The sequence below is a fragment of the Ursus americanus genome, chromosome 19 (assembly GCF_024610735.1).
Source record: "Ursus americanus isolate L20-20 chromosome 19, mUrsAme1.1.p, whole genome shotgun sequence".
NCBI lineage: Eukaryota > Metazoa > Chordata > Mammalia > Carnivora > Ursidae > Ursus > Ursus americanus.
Window position 1 is genome coordinate 55262755 of NC_142145.1, and position 21671 is coordinate 55284425.

The 21671-nt window shown below is 39.5% G+C and overlaps 1 protein-coding gene across 4 annotated transcripts in view; it reads left to right on the top strand.

Annotated features, from left to right (window-relative positions):
• PTPRM (protein tyrosine phosphatase receptor type M) overlaps positions 1–21671 on the top strand; it is a 745411-nt gene that overhangs the window by 588343 nt on the left and 135397 nt on the right. For all 4 annotated transcript variants that reach the window (XM_087869969.1, XM_087869970.1, XM_045781827.2 and 1 more), the window contains 2 exons: positions 13036–13187; positions 16848–16922. In XM_087869969.1, coding sequence (XP_087726095.1) covers positions 13036–13187; positions 16848–16922 — 227 coding nt within the window. The remainder of the gene's footprint in view (positions 1–13035; positions 13188–16847; positions 16923–21671) is intronic.

Here is a 21671-nt window from a genome sequence, read left to right on the forward strand (position 1 = left end):
TCTAGACCCATATCAACTACCTTCACCACCATCTTTAACCCTGCTGTCAGCTTATCTTTCTGCCATATCTGACAAGCCAACATCCCCTTTGTCTTTGTCAGTAGGAAGAAAAAGGTCTTTGGCATATAATAAAATATAGAATATCTTTATGACCTCAGGTAGGGAATGCCTCAAAACTAAAATAGACATAATTGATACATTTGAATATATCAAAATTATAAACTTCTGTAAACCAAAAAATACCATAAACAAAATTTAAAAACAAGCCATAGATTTGAAGAAAAAATTTTTAATATTTATATGTCAAAGTACTTACTAGTAGCCTAAATACAAAAAATATCTGGACACCGGGGCGCCAGGTGGCACAGTTGGTTAAGCGTCAGACTTTTCGTATTGGCTCAGGTCATGATCTCAAGGTCGTGGGATCTAGCCCCATGTCAGGCTCTGTGCTCAGCAGGGAGTCTGCTGGAGATTCTCTCTCTCCCTCTTGATCTCTTTCTCCCTCTGCCCCTCCCCCATGAGTGCACGCACACTCTCTCTCTCTCTCTCATATAAATAAATAAATCTTAAAAAAAAAATCTGTACATCAATAAGAAAAGCCAACCCAAATAGAAAAATGGATATAAAATATGCACAGGCAGTTTATAGACTAGCGATGTATGTATAGCTAAGTAACATTTGACAAGATAACCAGCCTCACACATAATCAAGTCTATGTAAATCTACACAATGTGAGATGCCATTTTCTACCCATCAGATTAGCAAACATTTTTGTAACTGATATCAAGGGTTGGTGAGTATGTGGGAAAACACAGTTTGTTAAAAATGCTAACTTAGAACAACTTTGGTAATACTTTTGAGATTTCATTTTAATTCTGAAAAAAAAAATCCCTTTGTTTCCCACTATCCCCCCTACACACACACACACACACACACACACACACACACACACACAGCACATGAAGGCCAAATTATTTGCTTTTCATATTTCTTTTAACAAGTTAGAACTCTGTACTATCAGCATACCAAAATACTAAAATAAATCTATTTTTTTTTGCCTTTTTCAATAAAAAGAAAAACTTACAAATTCAGAATCAGAGGTAAAAAATTTTTAAGTGTGATTTTTATATTTTTCCATAGAGGAAGTATTTTTGACAATAAAATGACCATGATATAGGAGAAGTTAATAAGAAACTGTAGGCCTGGGTTGGGAAAAACAATTAGTAACTATATGTTTTAGAAAAGCGTGTTATATGCAAACAATGAATCATGGAACATTATATCAAAAACTAATGATATACTGTATGGTGACTAACATAACATAATAAAAAATTTTAAAAAAAGAAAAAAGAAAAGGCAAATGGTCAAATGACCACAGAAATGCCTGTAACATTAAATATTTAATAATTTAATAATATTTATCATAAAATTCAGGACACTGATGAAAAGCAGTTGTATTATTCTCCTATTGCTGTTGTAACAAGTCATTACAAACTTGGTGGCCGAAACAACACAAGTTATTATCTCTCAGGTCTGTAAGTTACAAGCCCGATGCATCTCCTAGGCCTCAAATCAAGGTGTTAGCATGACTACATTCCCTTCTGGAAACTCTAGGGGAGGATCTCTTTCCTTGCCTTTTTCAATTTCTAGAGACCAATTATTTGGCTTGTGACCCCTTCCTTCAAAGCAGCAAGGGTGAGTTGAGTCCTTCTCACACCCTGTTCTGCTGCTTAAGATTACATCAGGCCACCTGGATCATTTAGGATAATTTCCTTCTCTTATAGTTGCTAATTAGCAACCTCAATTTCATCTGCAACCTTAATTCTCTTTTGCCATGTAGTATAACACACATGCATAGGTTCCTAGATAAGGAGGTGGACATCTTCAAGGAGTGGTTCTGCCTAGTGAATGAGCTGTGGATCCATGCACAGGGGGACATCCCTTTCTGGGATAAAGCTAGTGCTTCTGGAATAATCTCTTTTAGTTGCTCTGTTCCATGATGGTCGCTAGAGCTCCTGAAGAAACAGGCTGTATTTGCTCCTCAACAAATTAACCAGCAGCTATATTTTAAACTTGGAATAGAATGATTTTGTTCCAAAATCTGATCCTATGTGTTTATGAGCTTCTTGGATACTTAGTTCTGCATATTCAAGGGGTCACCTGGATTTTACGATATCACCGCTTAAATTAGAACATGCAGTTTTGTTTTTCATTGCTCTCTGCTTTCCCTTTGTGCAGATACCAATGGCTTGCTGTTTTTGTTAGCCATTCCAGTTTTTCAGTGAGCTTAACAAACTTCATCAAGAGGAGACTGGAGGTGCCATTCCAATATGACGTGCATTAAAAATTCCTGTCTTTCTCACTTGTATTTATAGTCTGATAGAGGGTCAGCAGTGCACCAATTTAGTCTGGCTGCAGAGTGACATTTTTGAAGCCATTAAATTTCAAGATAATGTGCACACATGGAATTCAGCAACATAAGCTGGCTATGAGTGGGGACCCGCCATCACTAATGTCACTTTATGCCCATTTTGCTCTATTGTGGCTTGTACCCGTTTCATATGTTCCATGCCATGGATGGTTCCAGTCCCTCTGGATCCATATTGCCCTGATATGAGGAATAAAACTAAACAAAATATTACTAAGGATGACAGATACTGCATCTATTATTTTTACTGCTGACTTTTTTTAGTGTTTAAAAATCTTGCGCTGGTTTGGGAAATTACCTTAGGTGCTCATAGGAGCTGTGAGTTACTCCCAAGAGGAGGATGTGTTTGTCGGGAGGGTGCTATCTGCGGCTGGATTTTGGAGAACAGAATGTGTGTGTGTCGGTCCTGGCTGCCGCTCGTGCTCAGAGCAATTCGGCTTAAAACACAAGTCAAACGATTACAAAACAAGAGCTCTCACCGTCCAGGCACACAAGCCAAATATAGAACAAAGGGGGGCAGATGGAGGCCTGAGGGCCTCACAGGAATTTCTCTTTGGTGGGAAAGAAAACCTAGGGAGGTGGGGAAGGTGCCTGAGCGGATAGGTAAAAGTGAGGCGGCGTGATGATCTAGTCCATTTCAGGCTTGACCCAAAGGCTTTTCCTCCGATGTTGTTAGAGGAATAATGCTAAATCCAAATTATTTTTTCAAAGTTGTTAGGGTTTTTTATTCCTTTTCACCACTTAGAAAAAGGTAAAACATCGATATCCATGAGCTGGCTGTGTGTTTAAAGCCATGAGGAATGTAATTTATGTAATTTAAATTTATTTTTAGAAGGAAGTCCATCTTTTCCAAATATATCATTTTCTAAATTTGGGAGAGAACAATTTTTTATCAAATTTGTGTGAGAGAACTCTGTTCTTTGAACCTCTTCAACATGAAATACACATGGTTATGCCTGTGTGTATGTGCTTGCACATGTGTGCATGTGTGTGTGTGTGAGACAGAGAGAGAGAGAGGAGAGAGAGAGAAAGAGATCCTGACAGCTACTTGTCTAAGAGATGGACATTGTTTTTCACTTCTCTTGCTGGCGTATGGTTCTTTGCGGATGCCCTGACCTAACAGTGAGACATTCCCGGGCATCTTCACCACTAGGTCACCCGAAATAAAGTTGTAGCCTAAAGTGATGTGTTAGTACGATTCATCCCCACTTCTCAGTCGCAGGGTAGAAAGACGAGTGTGTCAGACAAGTCTGCCTTTAGCCACGTCAGCCAGTCATCTTATCTCATCACAGTCAAGAGGTAAATTCTGAAAGAGACCCAACAAAGAGCGAAATCTTGACTCTTCTTAATATGAAACTGTGTTATTTGTGATAAACACATGCCATGTTTACTGGTCAATGAAAACCAGAAGGCAGCAGGATAGGCAATGAGTGTGCTTTATTGTACTGTGTGTATAAGAGGCAGATTGAGTGCATTTCTTAGATGATGATACAGTTAGCGGTGATATTAGAAGAACGCTCCTACCTCGGTGAACAACGATAAAGTCCCAGCTGGCAAAGAAAATAGCCTTATTTTCAGCATCCAGATTTAAGCAATGGATAAATTTTGGTCAGTGATGCCAATGACACTCTCGTGGAGATGATTTTATTTCAACACAGGAAAACAATGCCACATGTCTGGAGTTCTCTGCCTTGTGACCTTGGGCAACTTAATGCCACCATGCCTCAGTTTCCCTCCCCCTAAGATAGGAATGTTAATAGTAATTTCCCCACTGGGCTGTTGTAAGAACTAAGAGAGTTAATGAACATAAATTTCCTGGCTTATCTGAAGTTCTACATAAGTTTTTATAGTTATTGTTCTCATTGTTTTTGTTTGTAGTGCTAGTTCTTTCAAATTGAAATAATTAAATGGCAGGCCACTGTTGTTTTTTTCCCTTAAAATTTTACCTTTAAAAACAACATTATCTGTTAATTCTCACAGATCCATCTTTAAGGAGACAGCCCCTCATTCACGTAGGTTTATTCAGCTGGATCTTAGCAATTTGGTATAATGTATGCATTCTTTGACTCGGCCAATATCTATTTCATCCCTACTGTGAGAAAAATTAAATACTTCTTCTCGGTTCCAGCCTCCGCCCCAGTCCTTAATTAAGTCAGAGCACACGCTTAATTGTAGAAGTCAGGACCAGAAAGCCATTTGCCTCTTCATTCTTATGTCTATATGCAATTTGAAAATCCTCAAGTTTTGCCATCCCAGTAGACTTTTAAATGACAAATAGTTTAAAAAATGAAGACGCCTTTTCTATAGCTAACAACTGACCTTCAGGTGAATGCCACTAAGTCATTTCTCAGTCACGATCTTTGTTGATATAACCCAACATGGCAGAGTCTCTCATAGGAGGGGGACAGGCAGCAGCCATGCTCTTGAGTGAACCATGTCCTCCACCCTGAGTCACAATAAACAGAGTGACTACGGTCCATACTGAGGTTGGGCCTTGGATTCCTTCCCCTTGAATTTGCTGGGTATCTATGACAACATGCCTTTCCATCCTGATCCTCTCACAATTTCCAGTCAGTTTAGCTTCGGAGTGGAGACAAGAGGGAGAGTTACTTCTGCTTCCTTTGCAACCACGCTGCACTTGGGTCCTGACTGGCAGCCATTCTGAGGCGCAAGAGTCCATTCTTCACCATGCTTTCTTTGCCAGTCCCGATTCAAACCGTCACATACTGAATAACTTGCCAAAAAGCTTTCTCCCATTGCTTTAACCCCCATCCCATGTTTTTTTTTCTTTTTATTATTATTTTTATGGCAGGGAATATAAGAGAAATAATGGAATCTAATCAGCATGAAAGACCGTTCTTTTCATTGGAATCCCTCTCACATTTCTCTCCTTCCCCACCTTTATTCCAGTTTGGAAATTTAGGGCTGTAACATTTTTTTCTCCCTCTAATTTTATTCCAGGCATTATTGTATTTTCTTTTATTTTTAGAACAGTTTCAGGTTTACAGCAAATTGAGCGGTCAGTGCAGCGAGTTCCCATATACCCTCTGCCGCACACAGGCGCCACCTCCTCCACTCTCAACACCCGGCACTAGAGTGGTACCCTTGTGACAACTGGTAAAGCGACACTGATGTGTCATTATTACCCCAAGTTCATAGCTTACATTAGGGTTCACTCGTGGCAGTGTCATGCTGTAGTTTTAACAGCCATAGAACAACTTGTATCCACTCCAACAGTATCGTATGGAATAGTTTCACTGACCTAAAAACCCTCCGTGCTCTGCTCAGTCATGGCTCTTTCTCTACCAACCGCTGACAAACACTGATCTTTTTATTGTCTCCACAGCTTTGCCTTTTCCAGAATGGCAGATAGTTGGAATGAGGCAGTATGCGACCTTTCCAGATTGACTTCTTTCATTTAGTAATGTGCATTTGTTGCCTCCGTGTCTTTTCATAGCTTGATAGCTCATTTCTTTTTAGTGATGAATAACATTCCATTGTCTGGACGTGCCCCCTTATGTATTTATCCATTCACCTCCTGAAAGTCATTTTGGTTGCTGCCATGTTTGGGCATTTATGAATAAAGCGGCTATAAACATCTATGTGCAGGTTTTTGTGTGGATATAAGTTTTCACCTCTTTTGGGTAAATACCAAGAAGTGTGATTGCTGGATCATATGCTAAGAGCATGCTTAGTTTGTTTGAAACTGCCAAAGTACCTTCTGAAGTGGCTGGACCAATTTGTGTTCCCGCCAGCAATGTATGAGAGTTCCTGTTGCTCCACGTCCTCGCCAGCATCTGGTGTTGTCAGTGTTGTGGATTTTGGCCATTCGAATAGGTTCATAATGATATCTTGTTATTTTAATTTGCAGCTCTCTGATGATAGATGATGTGAAGCATCTTTTCATATACTTATTTGTCATCTGTAAGGCTTCTTTGGTGAGGTGTTAAGGTGTCTTTTAAGGTCTTTTGCTGACTTTTCAATTAGGTTGTTTTCTTGTTTGTTGACTTTTAAGAGTTCTTTGTATATTTGGATTTAGATCTTTATTCCTTTCTAGTATTTACATTCAATGCCAGAAATTTCCCTCTAATCACTGCTTCTGCTGCCTTCAACAAATTTTGATAAGTTGTGTTTTCATTTTCATGTAGTTTAAAATATTTTTTAAATTTCTCCTGAGGTTTCTTCTTTGACCAGTATGTTAAGAAGAGTGTTCATTAATTTCTATGCATTGTGGGATTGTCCAGCTGTCTTCTCATACTGATTCTTAATTTAGCTCCACTGTGGTCTGAGAGCATACATTGCATGATTTCTATTCTTTTGAATTTATTAAGGTGTGTTTTATGACCCAGAACATGTTCTGTCTTTGTGAATGTTCTCTGTGAACTTGAGAAGAACATGTATTCTAATATTGTCAACTGAAGTATTCAATAGCTGTCAGTTATATCAAGTTGATTGATGATGCTATTGAGTTCAACTATGTCCTTACTGATTTTCTGCCTTGTGGATCTGTCCATTTCTGATAGAGGGGTGGTGAAGTCTCCAACTATGATAGCAGATTCATCTATTTCTCTTTGTAGTCTGTCAGTTTTTGCCTCACATGGTTGATGCTCTGTTGTTAGGCACATTATGGATTAGGTCTTGCTGGATAAGTGACCCCTTTGTCATTATGTAATGCCCTTCTTTACTTCCCATAACCTTCCTTGCTCTGACATTCCTCCATCTGAAATTAATGTAATTCCTGCTTTCTTTTGATTAATATTAATATTATATATCTTTCTCCATCCCTTTACTTTTAATTTATATGTATCTTTATTTTTAAAGTGGATTTCTTACAGAGAACATATTATTTGGGTCTTGTTTTGTGATCCACTCTGACAATTTCTGTCTTTTAATTGATGTTAAGACCATTAACACATAAAGTGAGTATTGATATTGTTGAATTATTTTCTACCATATTTGTTACTGTTTTCTACTCATTGCCCTTCTTCTTTGTTCCTATTTATGTTTTTCAGTCTTTTTCTGCTTTAGTAGTTTTAATTGAGCATTTTATATTTTTCCATTTGCTTTGCTTTCTTAGTTTTTTTAACTCTTTTTAGTGTTACCCTAGAGTTAGCAATATACATTTAAAACTAATCCAACTCCACTTTCACATGACATTATACTGCATCACAGATAGTGAAGTACTTTATAATAATAAAGGATTCCTCATTCCTCCCTCCCATCCTTTGTGTCATTGATATCATTCATTTCACTTATACATAAACTATCATCAGCTGTATTGTTGCTATTATTAAGTTGAACAAACTGCTATTTACTAGATCAATTAGGAATAAGAAAAATGAAAGTTTTTATTTTACTTTCCTTTATTCCTTCTCTAGTCCTCTTCCTTTTTTTATGTTGATCTGAGTTTCTGATCTATATTATTTTCCTTCTTACTGAAGAACTCCGTTTAAAAATTCTTGAAAGGCAGACTATTGGCAATAAATGCCCTCAGTTTTTGTCTGAGAAAATCTTTGTTTTTCCTTCATTTTTAAAAGATAATTTCACAGGTTACAGAATTCTAGGTAATTTTTTTCTCTCTCTCTCTCAACATTTTAATTATGTCACTCCACTATCTTCTTCCATGCCTGGTTTCTGAGGAGAAATCAGATACAATTCTTATTTTTTCTCTTGTATAAGTTAAGTGTTCCCCCACCCCCACCCCCCATGGCTTCTTTCAAGCTTTTCTCTCTATCTTTGACTTTTTTCAGTTTGAATATGATATGCCTAGGTGTAGATTTGTTGGCATTTATCCTTCTTGGTATACTCTAAGCTTCTCAAATCTGTTTTGGTGTCTGACATAATTTGGGGGAAATTCTCCATCACTATTGCTTCAAATATTGTTTCTATCCCTTCTTCTTCTGGTTTCTCACTACATGTATATTACACCTTTGTAGTTGTTCCACAGTTTGGGAGTATTCTCTTTTTTCAGTCTTTTTTTTTTCCTTTGCTGTTCCGTTTTAGAAATTTCTATTATCCTGTCTTTCAGCTCAGAGATTCTTTCCTCAGCTATGTCTATTCTCCTAATGAGCCCATCAAAAGCATTCTTCATTTTCGTTAACACTTTTTTGATCTCTAGCATTTCTTTTGATTTTTTTTTTTTTTTTACTTAGTATCCCCATCTTTGCTTGTGTTATCCATCTGTTCTGGCATGTTGTCTACTTTTTCCATTAGAGCCCTTGGCATATTAATCATAGTTATTTTAAGTTCCCAGTCTGGTAATTCTAGCATCCCTGCCATCTGACTCTTATTCCAGTGCTTGCTCTGTCTCTTCCATGTTTTTTGCCTTTTACTATACCTTATAATTTTTTATTGACATCCAGACTTGGTGTACTGAATAAAAGGAACTGCTGTGAATAGGTCTTTTATAATGTGATAGTAGGTATTGGAGAAGGAAAGGCATTCTATAGATCTATGATTAGGTCTTAGGCTTTTAATGAATTTGTGCCCCTGCGCTATGATCTTCACCAGTGCTTCTCAGTAACCTGCCACTAAGTGGGACAGGATGGCTGGAGGGAGCTGAAGTTGAGTATTTCTCTTCACCTAGATCAGTTAGGCTTTGATAAAACCCCAGCAGGTTAGGCTGTAGTAATACATCCTCTTGAGGGCCAGCCCTTTCAAGAAGCACAGAAATGCTCTGCTCTGGGTATATTTCAAAATGGCTGTTTTCCACCCCCTTCTGCTGGAAGCTGGAGGGTTTTGCTTTGTTTTGTTTTGTTTTTTCTCCAATCTGTACTTTGAAGACCTGGTAGGGCTCTTGGGGATGAAACTCACAAAAGTGTGGGGGATCCTCTAAGACTGGATGCCCCCCTAGAGTTTTTAAGTCTCAGACTTGTCCACCTGAGCCTCCAGTAACTCATCAATTACAGCTTAGGTTTTCCTGGCCTGGTGCCAGTTCTACCAGAGCTTTCTGCTCATGGGCTTCTGCTTTGGCGGGTCATGATTCTTCGTATTCACCTGTTTCTCTCTGTGGTTTTGGGAGCAGCAGTTTGTCCTATGACCTCAATGACCTCAATTATCTGACAAAGCTAAGGAGAGTTGCCAAGTTTCAGTTTGTTCAGCTTTTTACTTGTTAGAACAGGGTGATGACTTCCAAGCTCTTTACATTTTGGATGGTAAACCAGAAGTCTTCTCTTTAATTTTTTATGATCCATTTTTAGATATTGTTAGGAATTTATTATTATCATTATCATCATCATTATTATTAAAGGTCTTTGAGATTCATGCAGTCCAAATTTGGAGATTGGAGATTGAAATACTTTAGACAATTTGTTAAAAATCAAAATGGAAAATTCCTTGCATCTTTAGATAAGATTGCAAAGAGAATTCCCTTCACTTTAGGGGTTTCCCTGCACAAAACACTTAATTTCATTATGTTGAGAAAGTTTTTCTGACAGTTTTAAAAGTTTTCATTTAAAAAAATACAGATCTGAAACACAAAGCTTGCAAGAGAAGTAGAAAAAAGAGAAAGTGAAAACTTCCATTTATCCACAGTCATTCCCAAGCCTCCGTTCTAAATCCAGCATTCTTCAGCCCTCTGTAATTATGGACTACAGCATTTGTATATATGAGAACAAATGAAAACCCCAAGCAATGACTCGAAAACCTCCATAACCAAGCCAGCCTCTTTTGATAAGTAGGTTGTAGAAAAACTCTCCATAATAACACTGTGATATGATAATGATTAATTCAATTAACAAGCATATTGAACACCATCTCTTTGTGTAATTGGTTAGGTGCTAGTAAATTACTCTTGCTTTTTCAAAGCATAATATTTAGTTACGGGAAGATAGAGTATTCATACAACTTGGTGGTAATTATAAGGTAACTTGTAAGGAAACATAATGTAATGAAACTTTACTAGAAATAACACACTGTTCTAAAATGAGTGTCTTTGGGGTCAAGAGATCTGGAGTGCCATCTCAGCTCTACCATTTGGATGAGTCACCTTACTTCTCTGAAGCCCATTTCCCTCATCTGTAAATTAGGAAGTAAGAAGGGCTCTTAACAAGATCACTAGGATTAAATGAGGTAACACTTGTGGAGTACTGTCGCTCATTATCTGTTGGGCACCTTATGTTAATTTCCACTCCCTTCCATTCCAATCCAAGTAAGTATCTAAGTGCGGTTATATTAATGGAGAGCAGAAGTACCACAGACATGCTGTTTTGGGGCCACATCGTGTTTTAATTTTTTTAATTTGAATTATTTGACAACACTTAAAAATTAAAGGAGTCCACATAAAATCCTGGATTTCTATTTTTTCCTCAAATTTACAGCATCTGGGACCTCCATGGGGGAATCCATCTGCTGGAGCTTGAGGACATTGTGAGCCAGGTTTTGAAGAAGGTTCATGAACAGAGTATGTGCTTAATATAAGCTTAAAGCTGTGGGTCTCTGACAGGACCTCTGATTTGAGCAGGCTCTCATGGGTCCTTAATGGGTTTCTTTTCTGCTTAAAGATGATCAGCAATGAAGTGTGTAGCTTGACATCACTGAAATTAGTTCACACAGATAGAGGATTAGAAAGGAGATAGAGCTTTTGCAGTACAAGCTTAGCTTTTGTGGGTCCACACATCCCCCATCCACCCCACCCCCAGGAGCACATTTGCTGTCATCTCTAACCTGTAAGGATTAGATTAGAACACAAGCAAGAAAAGACAAAGAGGGAAGTCTGGTGAACTCGACGATGGCCTTCTTCATGGGCAGAACAAAAGAGAGTATGGAGGCAGACATCTGCATAAATCAGTCCAAAGCAAATCAAAGAAATTCCAGCAGAAAGGGAATTTTTGCCTGAATTATGGAGCTAATTATCTCAGTCCTCCACTTCAGTGTTCCTGGGGAGACCTGGCTTAAGAATGCTTTTCCAACAAGCTGGCAGATTCAGAAGTGGAGAGAAAATGTGTTATTGTAACCGCAGCTGTGGAGCCTGAGCCTGGTTGCTGCCTCTGTCCAGAACACCTGTTGAGAACATCCAAGCTCAGACCAGCATGGCTTGCTGGGGGAAAAAAGGGGGAGTTTTCAAGAAGGCCATCATGGTCTGCACGCTGGCAAGAGAAGAATGCCAGCTCCCAAAGAAGCCACTCTGGGTTGCTTTTTAAACATCTTTACAACTTTAACACGGTCATAGAAATTATAGATGATTTTCATCTTTCTGTTTCAAAATTCTTTTTTTAACAACTTTTTAGTAATAAAAAGGGCAACTTATTAATGAAACCCTTCTGCCTTCATGGTATGAAATTAAAAGATTATTATAACTACAGGCAAGAAAGCATTTGGATTATGTGGCATTTGGAAATGACAATAAAGATTATCCATATGGTCTAATGTTGTCAATGTCTTACATTGCATTAGCAATCACCTAATATGGGCGTGATTTTGAATATGTGGCTCATTTTAAATTCTGCTGAGTCCTAGGTCAATCAGAGTCAAGATGATTTACTAGAAAGAGCTGCCATCTTCTTTTGTAAATGCTGCCGGGTGCTTAGGCAGAATTAGGGTATTTTAGGACATAATATCTTTGGTATTATGGTGCAATAGTTTTAAACCTTCTCACTTTATACCTTTTCTTTAAGCATCTCTCATTTTATTCTCGGCTGTCCCGGATACATAAAACAACCTCCGGTAGTAAAAGCTGAAAAATTTTTGCTTTATCTGTTTCTTTGTATGTCAGGTCTCTTACATTTTTATGGCTTTGCCCAGGTATTTGTAACTTCAGATTATGAGTTTTTGGTGGTCAGGGAGCAAGACTCAGAGGCCAGAGTTAAACTGTGTCTCCAGAACAATTGGAAATCTCTTTACTTCCCTTGGCCTTTTTGCACTCTCTTCCACGGAGGGAGGGGATATGGGGGCTTATGCCTCTGCTAAGCTCTCAAGGAAAGCCAGCAACTTGAAATTTCTTTACCTTCTGCTCCGCTGACCGGCCTCAGTAAAGAACTAATCTGGGGTCATGCGGAGTTAAGTCACGTCACAGCTCCCTGAGAAGTCGGGATATGCACCTGAGGCCTGCCTGAGCCCCTCTTGCTCTGGGGAGGCTGAATGTCATGGCCAGCAACCTTTCTGCACATACTCCAATGATACTACTGTCTTCACTCCTTGTCTGCTTTTGTGTTTTAGTTCAACAATATGCCTCGTAGAGTCATCCTTAGCTTCTTTCAGTTTTGTTTGGCAGATACTTACCAGGGCATCTACTCTTTGCTGCGGAGTGCAGAAAATAATTTAGTAAAAAGCGAGTAACTCTAGAAGCTTATCAGTAAGTAGATTATGATGGCATTGTACTAGGGCCATTGGTCATTTTAATTTCACATGTAGTAGGAGAAGCAGAAAGTAATATTTCAGGCTGTGTGTTTCTAATATCACTGTGGGTTTTGAGGCTGGCAGTAGATGTTTTTCATCTCTGTGTCTCTGCAGCTGGAAGAGAACCTGACTTTCAAAAGGCCCCATAAACAGATGTTAGGGATGAATACGAATAATTCAATAGAAATTACTCCTGATCATTCCTCAGGACGCATGTCAGAGCCCCGTTTTTCATTCTCATGCGTGTCTATATAATGACTCTTTGTCCTAAGGAAACTAGCCAAGAAGCGGAAGGAGACGATGAGCAGCACACGGCAGGAGATGACCGTGATGGTGAACTCAATGGACAAGAGCTATGCCGAGCAAGGCACCAACTGCGACGAGGCGTTCTCGTTCATGGACACACACAATCTGAACGGGAGATGTAAGTGCAAACGTGTCTTCGCTTCTAATACCTTTCTCTGGTTTTCTAGGATGCTGGATAGTACTGGGGCATTGGAAAACAAAACCTCCCTGGAGAATTCCTATGCCCGATTGGTTTCTCCATCCCTTTCAGCAATTCTGAAAACTGCTGTGGGTGTCATGGCTTGCTTAGGAGAAGAGGAAACAGCAGAGATGATAGGGCCAGACCAGGGAGCACAGGAAGCCACAGTTTCTGTGAAACCTTAGCATTGCATGAAGGCTTTTCTCTTCTTGGAGAGAAAGGCACCTGCTTCTCATCATCCTTTTTGTGGTTGAGATCCTGTTTGTAAGCTAACCAGGTGTGGAATTACACAGGGAAGCCTATTCTAAGACAACTCACTAAATGGCAGTAACAAGTTAATTGTTTATTTGTTTAGCTGACAGGTTTTGCCTTTATTATAGGGCTGTTAGTGGCAATTAATAAGTTAAACTGTATTTCCACTTCACAAGTCTTACATCTCACACCAGGTGGGTAAACCAAACTTCAGCTAATGCCTTCCCAGACTGCCACCTGTGATCCAGGTACAAGGCATTATTTTAGAAAGCTAACAATTCGATTGAGTATATGACGAACAAAAGGAGCAGTTGTGGGTGTCCCTGGTGATCTTCTCAGAGACCAGAAGTAAATCCCACGTGGAAGCCTGATTCTGTGGTTCATGGCCATGCTGAGTTCAAGGGCAGAGGTTTCTTTACTGTGTGAAATCCATGCCCACAGACTGCCACTGCCACTGGCCACATAATTAGCATGTTGGACAGCAAGATGACGAAACAAAAGTGCAGCTATCACCAACACTAATAAAAATGCAGAAAGTCCAGAACCATGATTGAGAAGCACAGAAATCGGGTCTTGGGGGTTGGGGGAGAGGGCTGATACCTGTGTGGACAGTGTGTGCCGTGTTCCGACCACCCACTCGGCCTGTTCTTTTGCTGCAGCTCCCAGGCCCCCCATCTGCCTGCCCTCTGTCCGGTCACTACGTGGTCAGTGTCCACCTCTCCCGCACTCTGCCCTTCTCCTGCATTCAGCAAGGCTCCTGAGAGCTTCTACTTATGGTGGCTGCAGTTGCCCACCTCTTCCCTAGAGGCTCTACATTCATTCATCTACATGCACACCTGGCCCAGGGGAGCAGTTTAGCAGACACAGCTGTCGGCTGTCACCCAGTGGGGAGGGTGGCTCTCTTCATTCTTGGTCATTGCTCTTTGCCCTTTGGTATCATTTTCAGTGTAAGGGAACATAATCTGTGGTGATCCAGTATTCCACAAACTACTTTTTTTCATAGAATTTTCTCTTTTTTTGTATCAAATGTTTTATATATATACATACACATATATAATGCATTTAATGGCCAAAATAAAGCAATTACACTACTTAACGATACACTGTTGTGGGCTGGGGTGGGAAGAGTCCTGCTTACCAACAGGGTTAGAATCTTGGTAGTAGTGGTTAGTTCTTCAATGCCATTATGAAAGGGGCCACACAGTTGTTCTCACTTTCTGGGATAACCCATTAATGTTCCAAATGTCCTATTTCGTGGTGAAATTCCTCACACGTAAATTTACTAGGAATTACCTGCCCAGATTAGAAACCTACATGACTAGTTTCCAGGCTTTTGAGGTTTGAATAACAGGGGCTATTTGCCTCTGGACAGGAAATTTAATTTGGCAGTTACTTCTTTAAAAGTGATTGTATCTGTGGAAATCCATAAATGCTCAGGCAAAGAGGTTGCTGCAGAAACCAGCATCAGCTTCCAAGCCATTATTTTATGCCTCCTGTCAATAACACTGATAGAGGAAACACAGCAGGAGGTGCTCCGTTTTCCTCCCACTCTGTGAGCAATGACTAAGTGCCATCCCATCCCCAACCATCAGAGTGATCCTGATGGTAACTTTATCATGGTTACTCTCTTAGTGCCTTCAGAATAAGAGACGAGCTACTGGGGGAGGAAACGTGCAGGAGAGGGGTTCATTAGACCCCTAGGCCTCCAGCCCCGAACCTATTACAAGTCTGGGTATGTCTGAGGTCTTTTAGGGTTGGGAGGTGAGTAGCTTTTAGAAATGAGACAGTGAGAAATACGAAGTTGGAGAATTTAAAAATAAGCACAAGCTCGTTTATGAGAATGGGGAATAATCTGTCTACCAAAGCAAATGGGAGTTGTACCATCTTTTTTTAATGTTATACAAAGGGGGAAAATAAATGTGTATAGTGGGAATGGGTTTCATTTTTATACTAAAGACAAAAGTATTTAAAATATATTTTTAAAGGGTGAAAATAAACATAGCTATTTTGTATCTGCTTTGCACACTTTCACCAATGACATAAAAATGTCTGCAGGTAATAGACGTTATTCTTACTGACCCTAGCACATTTTATAAGTACTCGGGTTTTTGTTCTTATTTTCATCAATTACCCTCTTTTTTCCTGGCAGTTTACCATAAACATGCATTATAAATATGATACCTCTCTATTTTAGAAAAATATCTCCTAAATGACAGGCAGCCTGGGTTCTGGTTATTGGTCTGTCATTTCTTAATTCTATATTTTAAAAATATAAACAGAGGTAAAAACTTCTCCACGAGAGCTGAAATATATTAACATGGCAGCAGAATAAAGATAGCATACAATATCCACAGGGATTTGGTATTTCTGCCCCTAATAAAATGATGTAATTGGGTATTAGTGTCCCAATCCAGAACTTTAGCATCAAATAAATCATGTAACTACATCAGAAAGTTAAGATTTAGACCTGCGTTTAACCAACTTGAACATTTGAGCACATGCAAATCATTAGCCTTATACTTTAATGAAATTAAAGTGATTTTAAAGCACTAATCAATTAAGATGTTGAAGACGGTTCACAAACTAATTTTTGAAAAGGAAGTACCCACTTTCAATGAAAGCAGATTAATTGGACGGGATTGACTTTCCCTCCCAATAACAGGGAGGGAGAAGATCTAATAGTTAAATCCCGAATCTTTCAGAGGACCGTTTCAAAGAAAAATAAGCATTTTTAAAAAGACTGAAAAGACTAAGAGAACAATGTGAAGGCATGCAGCTTTCACCTTAAATATAGTGCACACGAAACATCACCTTTGTTTTTGTAAACCAGGTCATAACATTATAGAAAGTCTCAGAATATCCAAAATAGGAGGAACAAGAGGAGTTAACGAACCGCGAAAACATCGACATTCAGAAAATTCTCCAACAGCCATGTGTAGACACCTCCTCATACCCTTAGTTATTAAAAAACAAAAACAAAACAAAACAAAACAAAAAAAACCAACTGGCATGATACTAGAATTCGACAAGCAAAGGCTAGAAGTCAAAACAGAAGTCTAATGACTTTCTCTATTCAAAATGGCGGCAGAAGTTATGGGGATTTTTCTTCATTTGTAGAGTACGAAAATCTTTTAAGTGATATTATCGCATGTTTGTCCCCTCAAGTACAAGTGATTCCCTGGAGACACTGGGGAATGGTAGTATTTACCACATAGACTTCCGTAGATGTCTGGCGTTTCATCAGTCAAGTCTCTTACTAGCGTGGTGTCCTTCTGAGTGACCTCGGAGGGCCGTATTCTCAGGTACTGCCTCTCTGCAACTGCTGACTAGTCCTTCTCTCATTTACAGCTGTGTCTTCACCCTCGTCCTTTACAATGAAAACGAATACACTGAGCACATCGGTGCCCAATTCTTACTACCCAGGTAACAGATTTTTCCGTTGTTGCATCCATTCATAACCCCTTAGCAATCAGAATCAATCCGCGCTCTCACTTTGCTGCCCATGATGCTTGAGGAGCTTAATACGTTTGATGTGTTGTAACCCGATGCTTTCTATGGCTTTCTGCGGGAAAAGTGGGGGGCTTTTCATCAATCATTTACTGTTCTTTCTCTTTTTACTTTCTCTGCATTGACCCGCTTATGATGTATGACAGACCCATTTGTGCCAACTGCAATTTTAGGTGAGAACATTTCCCTTTATCACAGTTTATTGCAGGAGTAATTTAGAAAGTCAGTGGCCACTCTCTAGGAGCCTGGAGTTCTGCTCTGTTTGATGCAGGGATTGTAAGCAGGACAAGGGGGTGGTGGGTGGCCGGGGGGAGGGCATAGATAATAAAAAGACTCTCCAAACAGTCTCCTTTGATAAGAAGGTTTTGCCTCATGTATGTTGGAAACGATACCAAAGGATTCAAATGAACAAGCCCAGCTCTCGTATTTTCCCTTTCTGTGTTCAGAATTTAAAGTCTGATTTGATCCCAAGGGAAAACACAGTATGTCATCACTCCACTGTGTACTTCCAAGAGCTAAATTTTGTAATGTGACAGTTGTAAAAGTAAAAATCACTTCTTATTATTTTCACTTACCACTAAGCACTAAAAACTTCAACTTCAAAAATAGCATTTTTCTAATTATGCCAAATGTTATGCAGAAAAATTATCACAGTAGAGTTTGGGCCCCCTACCCCTTCTCAGAGCCAATCAGGGCACCCCAGCATTCCAAAGTGTCTGTCACACAGTGGAATTTCAAAGGAGCTGTGTTCTCAGCAGAAAAGTGACAAGATGGCACTTTATAATCACATGGTTTATTATGTGTCAGATGTCACTAGAAATGAAATAAAATGTTAGCCCAGTGGGGCAGAATGCATTGAAGATATAAAACGTTCCCCGTGGGAAGCCGGAAAAAATCCCATTTGTCCAATGTAAGAAGGTTCTGGAGAAATGGCATTACCTGGCCCTGATAACCAAATAAGCATGAGAAGCTGTTGCATTTGAGATGCATCAATAAGCCAAGTGTATCACGGCTGTGTTCTCTTTCTACTACTAACCATACCGAGAAGGAGCACAGCACAAACGACTTCAAGCTATATACCAATTCATCGTAGCAAAAGTTCTACCCTCAGCTGTTCAACTCCTGCTTCCTAATTCTCTTTACAAGGGTTGATATCTTTGCAACATAATTTTCCCCCTGTGCTTCTCTTTTCTCTAAGTTGTTACGATTTTTGTAGGTAGGATGATTTGTTTTTCTTACCGTGTTTTCTGGGCTTGAGCAAGTTTGTCACCTGAGTTACAAGTGAACTCAGACAGAAGTGTAAGAATGGACACAAACCCAAATTTTTGAACTTGCCTCATTCTGAGCTAACAAACACAGCTCACTAAAGCCCTGCACCCCTTTTAATGCCAGCTATACGGTGAAAAGGCCGCATTTTTATTCTTTTCATAAGTAAGGGGCACAGGCTAATTTTGGGCACCCGAACAATGTAATCTACATGCAGATGACATTTGCAGAATCTTCTGATAGGCGAAGATGTGTGATTTCTTTGTGTGCCGTGGCATTCGTTCTGCAGCTCCTCTAGTAGACGTCCTGACCTTGAGGGAGCTGGAGTGGGGAGGGCCAAGACGTGCACTGTCAGAGGGAAGAAAATGTTCAGATTGCACAGCAGGATTAAGATAAGCTTATTAAACAAATACCATTTTTTAAAGTCGCTGCTTTGTTATTACAAACACTAAGGACATCTTTTAAACTTGGTTTGGCTTCTTTACCAAAAGGGAATCACTTGAACAGACAATTTAAGTGGCAAAAATGATGTACATCTGTGAAAAGTAAGTCAGCCAGATTGACAAATAACTGTTACCATGTCTGGCTTATATATGTACCAACGCAGCAAATGGCCGTGCTTGGGAACCGTTCCTCCCACGGAGTTTGGTGCAAATGTGAATCCATATATTGCATAGTAAGGATTAATGAGGTGATCCCTTGACATCACGGAAAGAAGATAAGCTGTACATACATCTACTCTGGCACTTTAGGGGAACGGCACTATTAACAGTTACATAGACAAGAGCGTTTTGCTGTGACTTGGAGCTTGGCATGCTTAAATCCTCCATTATCTCCACCTGTTATGCTTATGCGCTAAGGTGCCCCGCCTAACGCATAGAGCTTTACTGTGCCTTTATGTCATTTTCTCGCCAAAAAAATAAAAGAGAGAGAGAGGTTAATAGACAGATTTTGATAGATAGATGTTGATATTGATAGATAAGTAGATAGAACACCCCACACACACCTCAAAAACATGGCACTCATTTCAATTCTAGATTTTTCAGCTGGTGTGTTGAGAATTGAAGATGGTCTATGAAAGACTATAGGAAGAATTAATTCACAGTTCTCCAAAACCCATCAGAACTGTTAGTGAGAAACTTTGTTTCTGATTTCCTCCTAGGCATAACTTTTAATTGAAAAAAATTGTTGGTAATTTTTAAACAAATATAGGAAATCAATGTCAAATAATATATTTTATCAGTAATAATTCTTTTTAAGTCAGAGCAAAGTGATTAATCACTAATTTTGGTGGCATCAAGAATTTCTAATCGTGTGGGTGACCCAGTTTCATACCACGGGTGGCACGAGAAGCCTTCTATTCCCTCTTCGACATCTGTGTACTCAATAGTAGCACTCATGTCTTAGATGGCCTCGGTAGTGCTTACATGCCTTAAGACAGGTCCTGCACACTAGTCACGAGGCCGAGATAGTCATGCAGCGGGTGTGATCAGTACAGTGGTAACAGTGGTGGACATTCTGGGAATTAAACCTTCCAAGAATGCCTCGCCCTAGCACCAGAGCCCTACCAGGTTGTGGTGTCTCCGCAAGAAAGGCCTAGATGATTCATTTAAGGGAAGTTTAGAAGGTCAGTCCACAGTGGAGGGCATTTAATTACGTTCATCCCAAAAGGTACAAAACGGAGAGAATGAGAGAGGCACAGGGGGGAAACTAATTAATGTTCCATTTATTTTATATAAAGAACAGAACTTCCTGCTGGAGTAGCTAAAAGCTCTATGGAGTCAGTCCTTCAGCAGGGGTCCTGCATCCCACTTTATGAGCTTGGCACTTGCCAGCGAGCAAAGCTGATGCGCAAATGTCCCGGGTTATTCGTGACTGTTCTAATAAAATGGGAACGTCTGAATGGCTAATTTCAAAGCAAATCCAAATGAAAACCAGAGTCATAAAATCAGCGTACCACTCCTTTTTATTTTGTCTTTGTGTCTTTAGCCACCTCGTAGTGATCCAGGTGCCATTTCAGCAACAGCAACATAGCTACACACTTGTGTACCACCTTCCATACCATGCATCCCCAGGTGCTTTGCGATGCAGATAGAACTGAGGTTTAAAAACCAGTGCCCTTGAACGAGATTTCCTCTGGAGCTAAATCTCTCAGTTAAAAAAAAAAAATACCCATAGCTGAATTCCCTATTGATAAACCATCTGGTAATTTTTTTTTAAAAAAATGAATGTATCCTTTTGTATGTATGTTTTAATTCTTTATACCTGAAATCAATTTTGATTTAACATTCTCCTTTTAAGGGAAGTTAGCGTTATATTTTATGAGACACATCCTCAATCACAGGACGGCTAAAGGGATTCAGCATTATAATGAGCTCACCTGTAGCACGTGGAACTCTTAATCTACTAGCAACTTCCTGCATAGACATTTTTTAATAGCTACAATTTCTGCAGTTCATTAATCTAATGTACTAGGAGTCTTCCATTAAAATATAGCCTCTTTAGGCTTATTTGACCAAATTTTGACATTAGTTTTGTAGTCCAATTTGGTTGACGTGTTCAAGAATTTTAAATGAGAAAATATGTCAAATACAAATAAGACTTATTTAGTCATTACTTAGCTCACGGGGGATGAGAAGCAATTATGATACGATTTTAACCTCCTTTTTATTTTTGAGTGCTTAAATAAAACACCCCATCCTAAGGTGATGGGAGGATTGAGGCTTTGACCTCTGATCACCTACAGATAGAAAACTTAACTATAAAAGTAAAGCAGAGAATAAAAACTACCTGTAATTTTTCACACAGTACTATTGCTTATGCCCTGTTTCCTTTTTCTCCTCCTCTTTTCTCCTGATATGTACCTTCTTAAAAGTGCCAATAAATGGTAAGTTCCCCCATTCGCCCATGGAAAAGGTGCGGAGGGAATGGGAGTGTGTGTCTTATCTGTAGATTCTGACAAAGCCAGCTGATTCTGCTGTGCGTCGGCCTGCATGTTAGCTCTTGTAGAACATTCCATGTGTCATGTGCTGGTTCACAACCTTCTGTCAAGCTTTCTGACACCGGAGCATGCGAGTGACTCATCAGACCAAGTTCCGTTTTCTATTTCCGCTGTCCTTGGATTTCATGTGTCAAGTCCACATTTTCATTGCTAGCTTTATAAGCCAACCCATTTTGTGCACTTTTATTTTGCTCACAGAACATTTGTACGGAGTTTATTTACTTCATCATACAAACTAGTTAACAAATCTTCAGGAGAAGACAAGGCTGGTTTTGCGCCAGGCCTTGGCGAAGTTTCAGACCGAAACTTCTATAAACTTGAGCGCCCAATGGCTAAAGGGTTCCTACCAACCAGCTTTGTGAAAGCGATATATCGTTTGGACTGCTTTGTAAAAGCAA